Raw genomic sequence first — 17365 nt, forward strand, 5'->3', positions numbered from 1 at the left:
ATAAATATTTAGTAACAAATTGAAAATATGTGCACGGAATCTCGCAAAACGTGGTGCTTTGTACGAAAGTGTGTTGTTGGACCAAGTAATATTTACATACATAAAATTGTAGGCAAACTTCGTGACACAATCAAAATTGCATTGTGTGAAAAAAAAAAATCAAATCTTTCATTGTGGAAATTTTCAGCAAAAGAAAGCAATCGCTGTACCATAAGTTACCCTCAATGCATGATATATTGCATCCTATTCATGAGTAAAAATGATGATTCTAAAATGAGTGCATTTTCTGTAAAATGTTAGTCTACAACCTACTCACTTATATCTGATAGTAAATGTATTTTATACTTACGGAATTGCCAATTTGTAGTGTTGCTAGTTGTGGAACCATTGGTCCATATGGCACAGACGGATCACCACTGACCATCATCGAGATACCACGTGGTTGCACCTGATTGACAGCGTCCGGTTTGTAAGAGGCAACTCCCAACTGTGGGGCAGCAGCCATTTGCATGTACTGTAAAGTAAAAAAAAAAAAAATATTGTAAAAAATCATTAAGAATAGATTTATACGAGTTAAAAGAGTTTTATATTTTATATTGGAAGTACCGCCAAAGACAATAGTGAAACTCACTGACACAGGTGGCGCAAAATGAATCATCAGTTTTTTTTTAATAACTCTTTTACTAAATAAAACAAAAATGATTTTGTGTGATGTAAATCTTTAATTTGATCTTCACTCCTGCCAGTTCACAAGTGTAAAATATGATTGACGTACGACGCTATTTGTAAAAATTATAAATCTTCCGAAAGGGTGATTAATTTCGCGCCACTTTGTACAAACAAACCGCCATCATGGCAAAGGCCAATTATGCTGGCAACAAAACCACAAAATGTATACACGTATTCGTATATTTGCACCATTTAATAGCGAATTTCCCTCATTTGCAACAAAACAGTCTCGTTTAAAAAAACCCGGTAGACCTGTGTTAGTCGATATTCGATTTTAATATTTCGCCAATCTTGTTTAAGGGGACAGATACCTGTAAAATTTGGAATTTTTTTTTTTCATGTAAAATGTTAATAGTATAATCCTTTATGAATATGTCAAAAAAAATTTAGACGGTAATTTAAGTATTTCTTATAAAGGGTGGTGAAATTTCAAGGGCCGATGTTGCGTGTGAACCACACGTAAACGTCTAGTTTTTTTCTGCATTTCATTTGACATTTGTCAATTTCATACTAACTCAATTTGAACCATGGAAAGTTACACAATCGAGCAACGCGTTAAAGTTATTCAGGCTTATTATGAAAACGGGCGTTCAAATCAAAATGAATATCGCCCACTTTGTGATTTTTTCGGTCAATTTAATCGTCCAAATGTGCGCACAATCGGAAAAAATGTGCAAAAGTTTGAGTAAACCGTGTCTGTAGGAGATGTAAAAACACCAGTGCATGCTCGTACGGCTCGTACTGCAGAAAATATTGCAGCTGTTCGCGATAGTGTGGTTGAAGAGCCGTCCACCTCAACTCGTCGTCGTGCCCAACAATTGCACCTCTCACGCTCGTCGTTGATGAACATTAGCATAAGGACTTGCATTTACATGCTTACAAGGTGCAATTGACTCAAGAACTAAAGCCTCTTCGCCATTTCAAGCGTCATCAATGGTCAGAATGGTGGCAGGAAATGGCAACAGTGAATGACTAATTTTCGAAGAAAATCATCTTCAGCGATGAGGCACATTTTAACCTCAGTGGATTCGTCAATAAGCAGAATTGCCGCATTTGGGCGATGATAATCCAAGAGTGATTGCTAAAAAACCAATGCACTCACAAAGAGTGACAGTTTGGTGCGGTTTATGGGCCGGCGGCATCATTGGGCCGTATTTTTTCCAAAATGAGGCCGGTCAGGCAGTTACTGTGAATAGTTTTCGCTATTGTGAGATGATAACGAACTTTTTATGGCCCGAATTGGAAGATATGGATGTGGACGATATGTGGTTTCAACAGGACGGTGCCACTTGTCACACAGCTAACGAAACAATGGCTACTTTGCGCGAAAAATTTGATGACCGAATAATCTCACGTCGCGGCTATGTCAATTGGTGATGGTGGTGTCATGTGATTTGACACCATTGGACTTCTTTATTTGGGGTTATTTGAAAGAAAAGGTGTACGTCGATAAGCCAGCAATAATTCAAGAGCTAAAGGATGAGATAATTCGGCAAATCAACGGTATAGAACTTCAATTATGCCTCAGCGTCATCGAAAATTTGGACCATCGGATGGAGGAGTGCCGCAGATATTTTGTTCCATACGTAATTCAGCCATACCAATATTATCATAATAAACAGAAATGACAATAATTTTCTAAAAAATTGTATTGTATTCAAAATCAACACCGACATTTGAAACTTAACCACCCTTTATTATAGATCGTCAACCGTGACGACTCTATTTTTTGCGTTCGAACGCTGGGAGAGGTATAGTTATGTATTCAAACTTTAGACGCGTTTTTCTCAAAACTATATTTTTCGAATTGGCGTACATGATAACTCGAAAATTTGCACACATCTTTTTTACGATATTACAATACTTTTATGTGAATTTAATATAATTTTTTCGAAGCAAAAATAGTAGGAAAATTCGCCCCAAAACTCATTATTTTTTAAGCATTTTATTCCACCATTCTTTTTCCCCATTTATTGTTAATTCATATAGAAATTATGACATTAATAAACAAAAAAATTTTTGGTTTTTTGTATTCAGGTCACTGACGCCGATGTTACAATGCCCGCCGATTGCGAAGCCCCGCTGCGACATTCCTGAAGAATTGAGTGTACATCCGTCATTTTAAATTATTAAAATAAAAATAAAAAAAAATTTATATTATTTTAATAAACTGTATGCCAATTTTGAAAAAAATATATTGACTTCTTCATTTTAAATAATTTTAATGAATATTAGGGAAAATATGGCCGTTTACAGGTATCTGTCCCCTTAAGCAAAACGCGACCCATTTTGTAAATGTTTAACCATAACTAAAATTTTGACACTTTACGGGCGACCGCCGTAGCCGAATAGATTGGTGCGTGACTACCATTCAGAATTCAGAGTGAACGTAGGACCGAATCTCTGTGAAACATCAAAATAAAGAAAAAGTTTTTTCTAATAGCGGTCGCCCCTCGGCAGGCAATGGCAAACCTCGGAGTGTATTTCTGCCATGAAAATGAAATTTTTTTTCAATAGGCACTTGCCATTGCTAAAAGCATTTCTGCCATTAAGAAATTTCTCATAAAAATTATATGCTTTTCGGAGTTCTCCATTTACGTGGTGATCATTCGATACCACTAGCACTACACCACTACATGGTACCACTACCTTTACTTGTGGGTGGTGTAAAAGGAAAGTATCGAGTACAGCATAAGTATCGGTAAAAATTATCGAGTATAAAAACTGAATTACAATAGTTAGACATTTTTTATATTTTTAATATTGAAAGGAAAATATTTTTTTTTTTTTAATTTTATAAAGGGAATTATATAAAAAGTAACATTTTGACATTTAGCATAGAATATTAAATAAAAAATCGTTCTAACTTACTGAAGTACAAAAAAGCTATTTCCCTAAATATTTGCCCGTTGGCCGGTTTCTTTCCTTAGGTAAGGTTACCTTAAAGCGATTGCCCACTGTGGGACACACTCAGGCTCATATCCCATTGTGATTTCCGCGTGGGAAATGTCCTTATCTATCCTAAAATCAATGTATACTTTATAAAATTTTACTGAGATCTTCCAATTCATTAAAAAATTGTCTACCTAAAATGTAAATCTACGCCTGGATGGAGCAGGATAATGGCACAAGAGCTAGACAGCTTCTGCAGAAGTCGTGTGTTTTCACGTCCATTCTCTGCGCGGGTCTGCCTATTAGGCAGTACCCCGTAATAACGGAAATCAGTGTGCCAATACTATGCTTATTTTGGCTAAGCAGAAATTTTGTGCGTTTAGCATTGTGAGTCGGCCACAATTATTGGGCTATTCTGCAGGTGGTTTCATTACACCATCTTTCGTTCGCTGCTTTTATAATTTTCTCAAAATTAAGTAGCTATCAAGTCTGTGAGAGCATGCCTATGCCATTGCCTGTGTACTCTGTTCATTGTGTGTTAGTCAACTTGGTGCCAAGTCTCGCTAGTTCATCAGGCCTATAGTTGCCCTCAATATCACAATATCACCAGGAACTCATGTCAACTTTAGGTGAAATGACTTAGCCATCTCGTTAAGAGATGTGCGGCATTTTATGGCTACCTTGGCGGATGTCGATTGCTTGGTGAGGGATTTCATCGCCACCTGGCTATCACTGAAAATATAGATTTCATCTCGCAGTATCGCATCACATACACTGTGCTAGTGTCACGGTTTTTATTATTCAGCCTGAAAGACATTGTAATAGTCGGGAAGTCGCCTACCCTACCCTCGAGCCGTCTGTGTATACATGGAGACTCCCTTGCCTTACATTGAAGGTAGGAGGGATGGGAATGTTGTAATAGTAATGTAAGCAGGAGTGCTTAGTCAACCAGTCTGGGAAGCTCTGAAATGCCAGCTAGAATTTTACCGTAATCGTAGACTGTGTTTGACGATTTACTTACGCTGTTCAACCTTCTTGCCGCACTACGAGCGATATATCATTGCCTACAGATCCACTGTAAGGAGGGTTTCTTTTCTTTTGGTTCATCTTTTTATTACATATTTTTTACATCATAACGCCAAATAGAATTTACGTGACTCAATTTGAAATGATAAGAGGAAGTTATAGCTTTGCCATGTGGCAAATATTACAAACTAGTACCGATACCAAGTACAATACTTGAAAAAAGTATCGCTTCGTAAAAAAAATATTGAGTATTTACTTCTCAGGTATTGTAACCCTATATGTTTTAAAAATCTCGTTATAGTCCAAATTGTGGTAATTAACTCTGCATCAACACTATTCAAATTGCCGGCGCTCCTCTACGTGAACTACTCGACGAGTTCTGTGATCTTGGCAGCATCATTGCAAAAAATAGCGGGCCAGCAATAGACAAAAAAAAAACGCTTTATAGAATGTTAGTTTTGTTCGTCGAGAGAGGATTTTACTACTCAGTTGCCTACTTAGTCAAAAGTATCACTTGTTGGCAAGAGAGATTCTCCGTTGGATTTTAAGGCTGGCATTGTTATCGGTGTTAATAAACGAAGTCGCTTACAACCTCTTGATTCCACTCCGGCAATTTTCGAAAATGTCGATAAAATAATGGAACCTATTAAGTCCGACCATCATGTATGTAACTTTCCGATTACCCAAGAGCTAAACTTTACAAAAAACTGTATAAAAAAAAAAAAACTGTATAGAATCCCTTTAATAAGGAGGGTTACGAAACTATGTTCGATGAATGGGCGCTACACCAGTTAATGCAAAAACAAACGGAACAAATTTCCAACTGCAAATCGCTACTGAATCTCAATTAAATCGACGCACTTTTGAAACGGACTAGTGATGAAAAATGGACCATTACGACAATGTCAAGTGAAAACGGTGGTGATTGAATCGCGAAAATGACGGCATGGAAGGTTTACTGAGTTTTTGGTGGGATTTGTGGTGAATTATCTACAGTGGCAATGAGCCGCTTTCCTACGGCAGCAAAACTCTTATTGCGGACTTGTACTATTAACATTTGGGAAACCAATCGCCCAGAAGCGGCCAGCTTGGACAAATAAGAGAGGAATTATGTCCCGGCGATCCCAGTTTGGTTAGCAGGTTAATATGCAACTTACTTATAGTCCGCTTCCCGACTACGAGGAATGATTTTACTGGTGAAAAATTTATCTTATAATACTACGAAATTTCATCCCTATTTTCACATTTCTGTCCATTGAATTTTCACTTCTCCTTCGATTCACTTACCTGATCCTCAACTTGAGGTATTGGTTGCGTCATCATATAGCCAGGAATCCATTGTGACCCAGCTGTCATGGGATAACTACTAACTGGTGGTGCACCAAAACGTGAATACGGCACACCGATTGGAGTGCCAACATTAACACTAACACCATTTTGTTGCATTGTCGGATCATAGGTGACCGGTATCCCTTCGGCGGGATCACGCCACGTTCGCGCATTTGGATCAGGATTCTTGTAGAGATTCTTCTTTTTTGGACCACCATCAGCAAACTTAACCAAAAGTGGATCTTTGGCACCCTGTATTGTATTACCATTGAATATTTGAATAATTTGTTCACACTTTTCGCGACTCTCCATACGTGCAAAGCCAACTCCTAAGAGAGAAAAGATATTCACGATTAGCTCGTATGTTTATACATATATTCGTAGAAAGTTTGAAATGTGAGCAGAAATGAATTAAGGCGTACGATTGGTTTAGCATAGCTTACCTTTTGAGTTCATTTGCTGATCGCGCAATATGCGAGTTGACACAACTTGACCATACTTCGAGAGCATATTTTCCAAGTCCGTCTCTTTGAAATGTGGTGGCAAATTTGCAATGTACAAATTTGTGGGATCCTGTTCTTGTTGCTGTTGAGTGAATGTCCATAATGGCAAAAGTCGTGTGTGGGTGTGTGTGTATAGGTAGATGAGAGGCGCCGCGCGTTTGGGTGTGGTTGTTTGTTTCAAGAAATATGATTTGGAGAAATGTGATGAGTATTTTTTGTAGAGTTTGTTTTTTTTTAAAATTTTGCATTTGCAGTGCCACATAAAAATACAAACGTATAAAGCAATTCGAGCGCATGTTGCAAGTGTTTTTACGTTTTGTAGACATAACAAATATTATTTGAGTGTTGTTGTATCAATTAGAAGTGTTGTTGATGTCATGGTGCGCATTTGTATGCAGATTGATTTTTAATTTTTTTTTTCATGTGTTGTTGTGTTGTGGTAGTAGTAGTTGTTGTTGTTTATTTGATTTTTGGTTTTTGTTTGGAACGCCGCAGTTTGGCACATTTTGGGCGTACGTTGCAATACACGAACATAAGATGAAGAAATATTTGGAAAACGAAATATTCATTGGTTAGTTAAATTTCAATATCGGGCAAATAATTCCAAAAAGCGTGTAAATGTATGTATGCAAGTGTAATGTAGAAATGTTTTCATGTTCGCATGTGTAAATATGGACTCATATGAATGCAAGTGCCTATATGTACATAAGTGGTATATACTATGTATGTATGTGTGTATGTCAATGTATTCTGGTCAATGAAACTGCTTTATGTGTGCGTGTGTGGATGTGTGTTATCGGTGTGCGCAACAAGAGTCACTTATCCAAATACCTATGCAAATACTTATGTAATAGACTATATGTTTATAATATACATGACACCAAAAAAGGTGTGTGTGTGTATGTGCGCCCTTTTAAATCATATAAGTAATTACTGGACTATTTACTTTCAATTGAATTAATTAAATAGTGATTTGGCATTCGATGTCGATAAGGCTAAAGGCTTACGGTTAATTGCGTGTCATCTAGCCATTTGTTACACTCATTAAATCCGGCTTTATTACCCTTCATCACGCAGTTATGCACATTTTAAGGCGTATAATATGCAATTACATAAAATCAGTGATGATAAGATTGCCGTGACGATCAAGCTGCACGAGCCAATGACGTAACAAGAAGTTAATCTACCTGCCCTGCAAAGGGAAGCCTTCATTGTGGGTCCTGCGGGGAAGTGACACGAATGAGTGGGGGTGGGGCTGGTTTTAGTGCATAGGCGCTTAGCGAATCGGTCATGCTTGTAGCAATTCCGAACTTTAGAGGATTTGTCCTCCAGGTATGCATACCATAAAAAAATATGCAACTCTTCTGCAAAGTGTTATTTGCGATTTTTTTACTCTAAAGCCGAAAAGGAAGTGCAAAAATATATCTTCACTGTATTTGCTGAGAAAAGCTGCATAAGAAGGTCTGGAATATTCAATGACCACCAGAGTTGTAGCAGCAGTTTTCCAGTGCGGCATCTTTATTTCATAGACTCGTAAATGAACACCTCAGAAATGTATGAAATAAATTAACTGCGGTTATTTGACTGCCTCTCGGCCTATGCCAACGTTATAGATTTCTAGGCATATCCAAACAGCGCTCAACTTAAGCCAAAGCTAAAATCTAAGCCACAGGGGCTTTTTTTTTGTCGGGACAGACTGGCAATTACAGCACTCAGACACAATTACATCCATTGTATTGCACTCGGATTCCCTTTTTAAGTCTCTTTAAATCTACTCGACCACCGAAGAAATTTGAGTAGATCTGCCAAGGCCCAAAGGTGTCGCTTCTTAACACATCAGTGCCAAAGACCTCAAGTCTGATTCCAGCGAAGGCGGAGCAGACGCACAGAAAGTGGTCCGCCGTCGCATCCTCTTCTCCACATGCTGGGCAAAGATGCCCACCTTTTCCATGTGCTTTGCCCATAGAAAGTGGCCCGTCATCAGTCCAACCAGCCGCGTACAGTCCCCTCTGCTTAGTGACAGGAGGAACTGCGACAGTCGGTCGGACATGACAGGTAACATCAATTTTGTCTATCAGGGTTAGTTCGATTTAGTCTAAGTGTATTGCTTGAAGCAGCCAGAATTACCGGTGAACCTGATCAAGTCTTTTTTATTAGTATTCGTCACTGATATAGACGAGCTAACTATCATCAGCTTAGCTCAGCAGCATTTTCACAAGACGTCCTAGTAATTAAGTATTAAAATGACAGTGTATTCCATCTTTTCAGAATGAAGGGAGTTCCATCTAGACTTTGTTTTTAAACGTATGTTATTTGTTATTATTTCTCACGCCGAAAATCTTGATAAAAAATCAGTATCATATTTCTGCAGAGCGAAATTAATCGCTTTATGCTTGAGCAACCATGGGACATATTGCAAACTTCAATGTTGTGTGGCCTTTTAATGGGCACGACGAACTCGATTCTCTTATACGGATGCGAAATATAGGCAGATTCGCTAAGGGTGCAATGCCGGCGGAAAACTTTGCAATCTGTGCAACGCACCTGCGCTCTCAGAGTGGCTTCGTCATATAGAACAGTATCTGAAGCAGCGGTGTTAGTTATCAGCGGAATCATCCCTATAGATATTCTAGCACAAGAGCGCAAACGGAGATGGGAGGCAAAAAACACAGGAACCCCAGTACTACGTTTCTCCGATATTAGAGTCCAAACGCTCACACTTTGGCAGGCAAGATGGAACTCTGAACGGTATGGTAGATGGACAGCGAGACTAATACCCGATCTAAAAAAGTGGGTAGAAAGAAAGCACGGTGAGTTTAACTATTACCTCACACAGTTTTTGTCCGGACATGGGTCCTTTCGCAAGTATTTGTTGCCAATGGGTAAAGTGAGCCTACCAAACTGCATATATGGAGATACTGAGTATGATGATGCGGAGCACACCTTCTTTAAATGCGAGAGGTGGAACGTAGAGAGAACAGGTCTGCAACGAGCTATTGGTGTATTTACACCTGAAGAAATTATCGACAAAATGATGATAGAGGAAGAAAAATGGAATGCCGTCACAAATTTTGTAGAGGATATTATCCGAAAAAAGAAGCGCGAAATGGAAAGTTATGCTGAAAAGTATTGAGCATAGGTTTCTCAAAACAGGCGACCCTGGACGCAGGGTGAGTAAGTAAGTGTCCTTCTTAGGACGCCGTCTTGGCCCTCTACCTCGAAGCAATGCGGAAGCAGTACCGGGGTGGAGGGAAAACTCCAAGAGAAGAGGGGGGATATTTTTAGTGGAATCACCACACACGTAGTAGCGACGGTTACTATATGGTGCGAAGGCATTTTTAACCCAACCTCACTGCAAAAAAAAAAAAAAAAAAATAATGTTGTGTGGCCTAATTAGGGCGTTTCTTGAAAAAAAAGTCATCTGACGAGGTACATTTTCAACTCGGCGGCTATGCTAACAAGTTAAACAGCCGCATTTGTAGATCGACAAACCTGCACGTGATCGCTGAAAGGCCAAGGAGCAGTTAAGTGCGGATTTTGGAGCGGTGGCATCATCGGCTAATTTTTCTTTGCGAATTCTGCTGGAGACGCCATTTCGGTCAACGGTGAACGCTACAAAGGTAACACCTCTCTTGTGACCGCAAAATGGAAAGACATGGATTTGGACAAAGCTCGATTTCAGCAGGAGGGTACGCCATGCCACACAGCTCTTTTCGTAATGTATCTTTTGTGCTCCAAGTTCGGTAATCGTGTTTTCGGCCGTATGGCGTTGTCATTTGGCTACTTCAGAGCTGCGATTTGACGTCGTTAGATTTTTTAGTGACGAGAAGTGTGGCAGCACATAAGGCGCGATAAACTTGGCAAACTGAGTTACACACACACACACCTTTGACATAGCCCTGTACAAAATTGCTTAATATGTATTGTATGTTGGTTAATACACAGGTACACAAATATAATGTATAAAACTATGTAATTGCTTGCGGCTTATCTTTATACAATACGATATTTGATTAAAAAACATTTTCATTATTTTAGAATTTATATCTATTAGCAAAAACCAATCATTAGCCATTTTCGATTAGAAATCAAACTGTGCCTGAAATCGAAGGTAGCAAAGTAATCGTTTGATAGTATACAAATACAATTTTGGTAATAGTTTAATGCAAATATTCGTTTTGATTCTGCATTGTGCATTTAAGTTCATCCACTCAAGGAGAAGTTTGGCATAATTTGAGCATGACAGAAATCCACCCATAGGCTTTGCCATTAATTCTGCTAGCAGAAAATTTCTTGGTTATCATTTGAATGCTCCATGCTCGGATTGAACGCTATAAATACTTCTGCGGTTCGAACAAATGTGCCATCTAAAATATACCAGTTAGAATACATGGCACTTCTTATTACATTACCACTCGCAGTCTAGTAGTACTGGCACAAGAAATGTTCTTCTCTCATCTTAGAAAAATTTGTATATACTTATCTCAACTCTCATATTATTTTATTATATGATATAAGAAGTACTCGTATAATTCCAGCTGCCGCTTAACTGACGTGTACTGGCTCAAAAGAGGCGACCGCAGTAGTCAATGAGGCTTGTGCGTGATTACCTTTCGGTAAATCACGAGTTCGAAATCCATTGCGGGCATGAAACACAAAATTATATTTTTTCTAATAGCGTTCGCCTCTCGGCAATCAATGGTAAAGATACGGGTGCATTTCTGCTATGGAAAAGCTTTTTATAAAATCCCATCTGCCGTTCGGAGTCGGCATAAAAGTATGAGAATTTCTATTTAAGGAGTAACCTCAAGAGATTAAGGCGCACTTAGAGAAGGGCGTGTCTTAAACACACTTTAAAAATATGTGCATGAGTTTATTAATGATTTGCTACAAATTAGGCATACTTTCTTTCGGAAACTGTAGGCACTAAATTGTGCTGCTTCACTTCGCTATGTCCTCGGTGGAGAGGAGAAAATGTTAAAAAGGAGAAGAGAAAAACTATTAGTTTTCTGTTTTTAAAAAATTAATTGTGACTAAAGTCAAGAATAAAAAAGTGTTTGCATGCAGCCAATTTCACTCATAAGTAAAAAATTTAGTAGTTCAATGCCTTTTAAAAAAAATCTAATCTTTACGCCGGATACGCAATTTCGCTTTTATGATAACTTTTAGTTATTCAACATTTATTGCAAAGTGTGGCTGATTGTAGATTTGGGGAAATATCGGGGTATTCAATAGGTGCGCTTCAACTTTTTTCCGATAGGGAGGGCGAACGACGCAATATTTTTTATTTTTCGCTTGTCATTTGTAAATTTCATTAGTATACATTTCATCATGGAACGCTACACACTTGAGCAACGATTGCAAATCGCGCAAATTTTTTATGAAAATAATCGTTCTCTTACTTTACTCTGCTACTTTAAGAGCATTACGGCCATTTTACGGTCCATTTAACAAGCCGTCCCGTTTTGGGGTTATGTGAAGTCATTGGTCTACAGTAACAAGCCGGCGACGATTTGTGAGCTCAGAGCCAATATTGAACGCGAAATTGCTGAAATTTCGGCCGATTTATGCAAAAGAGTGGTCGAAAATTGGGTTCAACGATTGGACTTCGTAAAACGTGCACGCGGTGGTCATGCAAAAGAAATCGAATTTCATACTTAAATGTATATGTTCAAACTCGATAATAAAAAAAAATTAGTTAAAAAAGTCAAACCGTTTGTGTTTTATTCGAAAAAGTTCAAAAGTTGAAGGGCTCTTACTGAAAAACCCTATACTTTGGTTTTGAAGCATTTATGATTTTTTATCAGCATAAAATACATAAATATTTAGGCACATATTTACTTAAATATATATATACACATATATGTATATTCACAGTGGCGTTCGGAATAATAGCAGCGCAACTTTTTGCAAAGTTTTGACTATTTACTTATTTTTTATTTAATTTTTCTATAAAAGTATAGTTTATACCATGATAATAGGCACATAAATCGAGATATTAAACTTTGTACAAAATTTAAAAAAAAAATTTAATTTTTAATACAAATTTCAAACTATTCGAAATTAGCAGAACGTTATGGTCCACCTATAACCTCAAGCAATAGTCGGCCTGAAATGACGGGACGCCTGTAGACTAACGGCAGTCATAACTGGCTTCTGGTCTATCGGAGAACAAGACGCCAAAATTGGCATTCCTCACAATACATACTGTCATAGTTGTAAGCAACCGGAGAAAAAAGAAACAATCTTCCATTTCTTCTGTGAATGCCCTGCCTTATGGACAGAATGTTAACCCTGGGCCAACCGCTGTTCGAGAATCTTGAACAACTGTCTGGCTTAGACTTCAACAACCTAATAAAGTTCTTAAACCGCACAGACTTGATATAGTCATGCTGAGTAACGAGGATGTGGCAACAAAATGCTGCGGAAGCGCTAGTTGGATTCTGGATGAATCACCACTTTAACCAACCAACCATCAAACTATCAGTCTGAGTTTTAAAAAAAATTCTGGGTATGAAGTTTTGCATTCTATTTAATTTTGGTATAATATTTGCAAGCTTAAAGTGGCACAAAATTTCCGCAGATTTTTTTCGTTGATGGGGTTAGCATTTTTTCCACATAACGAATCCTCGAAATCTCTGCATATCTACCATTTTTCTAAAAAGTCTAGCTAAAAAGCTTAAAACTTTTATGAAAACTGGTTGAATTTTTTTAATTTTGTGCGAAATTCGAGACTTTGTGTTATATGGATTTTATTGTACTAACTATATTTTTATAGAAAAATTAAAAATATATATATTTATATATAAAATCAAAAATTAGTTGCGCTGCTATTATTGTGAACACCACTGCATATGCATATATTTATAAAGCTTTTATATCTGTTTTTATTGTATGCAAGTGAAAGTGTATATTCGTGTTATAATTCGTTTTAGATATACGAGTACATAATACGGGTATTACAAGGTGGTCCATATAGCATTTAGAACTTAATTTTCATGCCTGAATGTATTTGAATGAATTCTTTTTGTTTTTGTATTTGAAAGCAAGGCTGATAGGTTACTAGGTTTGGTCATCCGAAGCAAAATTATGAGAGTTACTTCGGCTGTCACGCCTTAAGGGATTCGGCAGGAGAATTCTGGCCACTCATTTCACACGTACTCTAGAGGTGTGATTATGAATGCTTTGTACTACACCGCATAACTTCCACAAAAAATCGAAATTCAACAGACTGCTAATTTTTCCTAAGTTGTGCTAAGCTCCGGGTAATCAGACATATACAAAGTGCATTGAATGAATTTTTATCTGTAAGTTTAAAACTTATGCGAAGCTGTGCCAAGTGTTTGCTCGCCCAATCAGTCGTCGTTCAGTCGACAAGGAAGTAAGGAATAAGTGAAGGAGGAATAAGTGATGGTTGCGCTAATTTTTCTTATTGGGTTGGCAACTAAGTAATTGCGTATTTCACTCATGGATGGCTTTAGTTGAATTTTTAGGTTTGCAGACGTAGTACAAATGTAAAACACATTTTCTTATTTGATAGTTCGCAATTCAGCGGTCAATCAGTAAAAAAAGTTTTTTGATCGGTTGCGTAGTTTTCGTTTGGCGTTCGTTGAAAAATGGAAAATCAAAAGGAACATTTTCGTCATATTTGGTTTTTTTATTTCCGCAAACGGAAAATCGCATCGCAAGCTCATAAAAAGGTATGTGCTGTTTATGGTGACGAAGCCTTAAAAGAACGGCAGTGCCAAAATTGGTTTGCCAAATTTCGTTCTAGGGACTTTTCACTCGAAAAATGAAAAACGCTCTGGTCGTGCAGTTAAAGTTGATGACGCCCTAATCAAAGCAATAATCGATTCGGATCGTCACAGTACTACACGTGAGTTTGCAAAGACGCTTCATGTATCACATACATGCATTGAAAATCACTTAAAACCACTTTGCTATGTTCAAAAACTCGATGCATGGGTTACTCACGAACTGAAAGAAACTCATTTAACGCAACGCATTAACAGCTGCGATTTGCTAAATAAACGTAATGAAAATGATCCATTTTTAAAACGACTGATAACTGGCTTTGAAAAATTGGTTGTTTAAAACAATATCAAGCGGAAAAGATCGTTGCTCCACGCCAGGTGAACCAACTCAAACAACATCAAAAGCTGACCTTCACCAAAAGAAGGTTTTGCTATCGGTTTGGTGGGATTACAAAGGAATTGGCTACTTTGAACTCTCGAACGAACCGAAGTTCAATTCTGATGTCTACATTAAACAACTAACGAAATTAAACAATGCAGATGAAGAAAAGCGGCTCGAATTGACAAATCGAAAAAGTATTGCAAGGCCACACACATCTTTGGCCGCTCGGCAAAAATTATTGGAGCTTGGTTGGAATGTTTTTTTGATTCGATCTTTACAAAACTCCTTGAATGGTAAAAATTTCAATAATGATGATGATATCAAATCGTACCTGATTCAGTTTTTTGCTAATAAAAACCAGAAGTTTTATGAACGTGGGACTTAATGCTGCTTGAAAGATGGCAAAAGGTTATTGATTAAAATGTGCAATACATTACAGAATAAAGTTATTTAGTTCCTTAAAAAAATTTTCTTTGATTTTCAAAAAAAATAATTCGCAATTACTTAGTTGCCAATCAATATATCAATAACCAAATCTCAGTTTTTTCCGAAACAAACCATAGACGCAACCCAAGTGACGTAAACAAATCAGCTGATTTCTCAAAATCGCTGAGAGCAGGTTTACGGTCTGATGCTGACTACAACTTCTCAATTATTTTCACCATGATGAGAAATAGTAAACGTTGCCATTCAACATAGAATCCAATTTCAATCAAATTACTATACTTCTATGGCTGATTTTTTTACCCAACCTGGCCCATTCTGTGAATCAAATTTTTCAGTACACTTCGCCAGTTTTGGCATTTATCTCACCAATGGCAATTTCGAAGTCATGTCTCTCATTCATGACACTTGAATCGTCTCTTAATCTTAACGGCTAATCGGTTAATGCTTTTAAGATTACCCAACCTTCTTCAAGCGAAAAGCGGTACTTTCAACAAATTTATAATGACAGACTCAATTTCGGAAATTACTGACACAACACAGATGTCATTTTCGCTGTCAAAGTAAACAATAAAAAATCATAGTTCAAATTTCAAAATCTAAGTAGACCACCCTGTGGTAATAAAATGATAAGATATTCTGCTTTATATACCTTACAAGGTAATTTTTTTAATGCAATACATTTTGTGTTTTTTCATCGTATTCTCTAAAGATAAACCATAAGCACAATTCATTGCGATTCATTAACATATTAACTCCTTCGTATGTATTAGTGACAAAATGTATTATTAGATAAAAATATGTTTGTAAATTTATATTGTAATATATTTTTAAATAGTTTCTTGGGTTTTAAGGCCGGCGCAGTAGTAGCTTTTACTATTTAAATGAAGTTTTATCTCTTTGAAAAGTATTCTAATGACAAAAAGGGGTTATTTACTCAATTACTAAAAGTTAAATGTTTTTCACTTAAACTTTACTAGTAGGCATGAGTCTAAAGTATTTAAAAAACCGCCTAAGATGGTTTGTAATAATTCGATTTGTACAAATTAGTAGTAGAAACCTTTAATTGTTAATTATATACTGAATTAGAATTTGATTGCCAATGAAAAATATTGAGTATGTAGTCGAAAAAGTTCATGTAGCTTTCGTGAAAATAATACATAACATAAGTCTTTTATGTAATTTGTTGGATATTTGTTGTAGTTGTTGAAAATAATAAAATTTATAAAGACTATATATAGAAGATAGGAGCTAAGGCCTCTAAGTAGCCGATTCTACTTCGCTCGAATTTTACACAAATATATAATACATATATAAGTATATTTGTGGTACATAACAGCAAAGGAACAGACATCTCATATTCCCAGCTGCGGTGATGTTCTAACTACTTTAAGACACTGGCTTATTAGCATTTGCGTCTAGAAATTTCCTACAAGGCGTTTTGATTAAAAGCACGCAAATCCTGTTGTGATTAGAATCTGACCACTGCCTCCCACCAGCGCATATAGAATTTCTTTTTCTAATAAGGCGTTTTTCAATAGGTGCGCTTCAACTTTTTTCCGATAGGGAGGGCGAACGACGCAATATTTTTTATTTTTCGCTTGTCATTTGTAAACTTCATTAGTATACATTTCATCATGGAACGCTACACACTTGAGCAACGCTTGCAAATCATTGAATTTTATTATAAAAATGCGTGTTCTGTTAAGAAAGTTTAAAGTCGAAAAATCATCTTCAGTGATGAAGTTCACTTTTGGCTCAATGGTTTTGTCAACAAGCAAAATATGAGTTACTGGGCAGAAAGCAATCCACACGTGATTCATGAGGCACCGTTGCATCCCGAAAAAATCTCTGTTTGGTGCGGTTTACATGCCGGCGGCGTAATTGGCCCATATTTTTTCGTTGACGAGAACGATCGCCACGTTACTGTGAATGGAAATCGATACCGCGACATGATAAACTATTATTTTTTGCCGCAATTGAATGGTATGAACTTAGACGACATGTGGTTTCAACAGGACGGGGCCACAAGCCACACAGCACACGCTACAATTGATTTGTTGAAGAGTAAGTTCGATGAGCGCATTATTTCCAGAAATGGACCGGTCGAATGGCCGCCGCGCTCGTGTGATTTGACGCCTCTAGACTATTTTCTTTGGGGTTATGTGAAGTCATTGGTCTATAGTAACAAGCCGGCGACGATTTGTGAGCTCAGAGCCAATATTGAACGCGAAATTGCTGGAATTTCGGCCGATTTATGCAAAAGAGTGGTCGAAAATTGGGTTCAACGATTGGACTTCGTAAAA

The 17365-nt window shown here is 37.3% G+C and overlaps 1 protein-coding gene across 5 annotated transcripts in view; it reads right to left on the reverse strand.

The window, feature by feature from the left end:
- LOC129242863 (protein alan shepard) overlaps nucleotides 1-17365 on the reverse strand; it is an 87978-nt gene that overhangs the window by 16030 nt on the left and 54583 nt on the right. For all 5 annotated transcript variants that reach the window (XM_054879751.1, XM_054879752.1, XM_054879754.1 and 2 more), the window contains 3 exons: nucleotides 6420-6561; nucleotides 5935-6305; nucleotides 350-514 (listed from right to left, as the gene is read on the reverse strand). In XM_054879751.1, the coding sequence (XP_054735726.1) occupies nucleotides 350-514; nucleotides 5935-6305; nucleotides 6420-6561 (678 nt within the window). The remainder of the gene's footprint in view (nucleotides 1-349; nucleotides 515-5934; nucleotides 6306-6419; nucleotides 6562-17365) is intronic.

The sequence above is a fragment of the Anastrepha obliqua genome, chromosome 3 (genome assembly GCF_027943255.1).
Source record: "Anastrepha obliqua isolate idAnaObli1 chromosome 3, idAnaObli1_1.0, whole genome shotgun sequence".
Lineage (NCBI taxonomy): Eukaryota > Metazoa > Arthropoda > Insecta > Diptera > Tephritidae > Anastrepha > Anastrepha obliqua.